The 2,500-nt window shown below is 44.4% G+C and overlaps 1 protein-coding gene across 1 annotated transcript in view; it reads right to left on the bottom strand.

Annotated features, from left to right (window-relative positions):
* pitpnab (phosphatidylinositol transfer protein, alpha b) overlaps positions 1-2,500 on the bottom strand; it is a 45,392-nt gene that overhangs the window by 33,233 nt on the left and 9,659 nt on the right. Inside the window, exon 2 of the mRNA XM_063203021.1 lies at positions 1,440-1,470. Within this exon, the coding sequence (XP_063059091.1) occupies positions 1,440-1,470 (31 nt within the window). The remainder of the gene's footprint in view (positions 1-1,439; positions 1,471-2,500) is intronic.

Raw genomic sequence — 2,500 nt, 5'->3', positions numbered from 1 at the left:
CCACAGAGAGGATTGATAAGAGACTTGATGAGACACTACCTCTGCCTTCAGCCACAGGGCTCTGGACGGGGGCGCGCTGTGGCGCAGCGCACTAAGCCCCACATATTTGGGCTTACGGGGACCCTGGTTTGGGCTTACGGGGACCCCAGGCCCTGCCGCATCTCTCTCTCCCAATCATTTTCTGTCTATTCTCACGCTGTCCTGTACTAATAAAGGCAAATAAGCCCCCAAAAAATACTTTAAAAAAAAATCTGGACTGGCATTTTAGCCAAGACTAGTTGGCCAGGCATTGAGAGAGACAATGAAGCCTGTGACAACATTTATAGTCATCTAATATGGGCTACTTTGACAGCAAAACAGCCTAAATAAATATTTAAATCCTACTCGGATAGGCCAGTTGTAGCAGCATGATGACTGATACAGGGGAGGGTCAGGCCCAAATCATCATCAGTCCACTGGGCAAATGCCCTGTATGCCTTATGGCCAATCCAGAAGTAGTAGTTCATACACCGCGCTCTTCCGTGTGGTGCGTCTCCAGTTGAATAACTTGGAAGGTGAAAAAGTGGATCGCACTCGGGTTCTTCTTTTCTTCTTTTTTATTTTTTATTTACATAGCCGCAGAAGTGTAGACAAACGTTTCGGCTGTTGCCTTCGTCACTGTGACGAAGGCAGCCGAAACGTTTGTCTACACTTCTGCTGCTATGTAAATAAAAATAAAAAATAAAAAAGAAGAAAAGAAGAACCAGAGTGCGATCCACTTTTTCACCTTCCAAGTTATGGCCAATCCAGCCAAGCCTCAGCATGGAAGGATGGAGGTCTGTCTGACTGACCGTGGGCTGATCTTATACATGCAAGTTGTCAGTACTGCAAAAGTGCCCAGCTTGTAGTGAAGAGCTCCGTCTCTCGAAACCATAGTTGCTAACTATGTAAGCTACTTTGTTGTTTGCAATGCAATTTCCCATTGGCAACTGGCCAAGTTGCTAACAGGTTAGCAAGTACGCTTTCGAGAAACAAACCCCAAGCTAGCAGGTGGAACACAGTACCTACTGTATAATGGTTGCCAAAGTCTTAACAAGTTAACACACCGCAACAGAGCACACTTCGGTGCGAAGTTATCAGAAGTCGTATAGACTCGTCTAAATCCACATCTACCCATATCTACCCATTCATAATTAGTGAGTGTTATTTAAGAAGCTACTGTATGTATAACAGCTGCAGGACACAGCATGTATACGGATGAAAAAAGACACCAACATAGAGTATGACCTATTCTTCACATCCACACACACACACACACACACACACACACACACACACACACACACACACACACACACACACACACACACACACACACACACACACACACACACACACACACCACAGCCAAGAACAAGTGCATGCAGAACATGAGAGGTACGTTAAAGAGTAGCACTCACCTCTTCCACAGATATAGGCAGGATTACTCGACTGCAAGAAAAAAGGAGGGGGTGGGGGCACAGAGAGAGGCTTTATTTAATTTATTATTTATTATTTTTTATTTCAACTCTGACTTTTAACAAGATTACACTGATAACCACTGGTAAACCACAAATGTTAATGATAATCCACATTACAGTGCTTCAAAAGGAAGAGGAAGATGACCAAAGAGCCTGTAGTAGGCCTATACTAAGTAGGCTTACTTGCATCATAAATGTCTAGAGTATTGGACACTGATGATTTAATAGCATTTTAGGAGAGTATCAGTGTCAGTTATTTTTTCCCTTTTCTTTTCTTTTAACTTTAAGTATGCCAAAAAAACGCATACGCAATTCATCCTCACAGACCTTTTTTGAATTAACACCCCCTGGACCTCATCATAAGCCTGCTAACGCCCTTTGACCCCATTATAAGCCTACCAACACCCCCCTTAGTATTAAAAAATACTAAAATTGACTAATGCCCCCTAATGGCAACTAAGCACCGTCCCTTCTCAGATGTATCCTTCTCAATGCCCCCCTACGGCAGTGTTTCCCAACCTTTTTTCTCCATCCCAATGTAACTAAGCTCCATATATTTGTTAATTTTTCATTTTTCCAAGTACCCCCTGCAGTGTGCTCGCGTACCCCTAGTGGTACACGTACCCCTTGTTGGGAAACACTGCCCTACGGCTCCCCAATGACCCCCAGGGGGCAGTAGAGCCCCTGCTGAGAAATACTACTCTATTAGAACAGAGATAATCTAGACAGAGATAAGTCATTCTAGTTCATTTCTGGTATCCACTTTCTGTCGGGTGAACGCCCCTTTAGGAGACCTTCGGTTAGGAGATCTTCGGAGTCCTCAGGTTGAGAATAAATGGAGTACCCTTAGCACTGTAGATGGCGGTAGCGCACTTCTCGTGCAAACACCTCAAAAATAGAAGAAGAAGGCGGGGACAACGCCCCCTTAGGAGACCCAACTTGAGCACACACTTTTGCATTGGGTGGGCGGGTTTCGAAGCCTCTTTATTACTCCACCCTCT

This window comes from Engraulis encrasicolus, chromosome 7 (genome assembly GCF_034702125.1).
Source record: "Engraulis encrasicolus isolate BLACKSEA-1 chromosome 7, IST_EnEncr_1.0, whole genome shotgun sequence".
Taxonomy (NCBI): Eukaryota; Metazoa; Chordata; class Actinopteri; order Clupeiformes; family Engraulidae; genus Engraulis; species Engraulis encrasicolus.
This window is presented reverse-complemented; position numbering and strand designations above follow the sequence as displayed.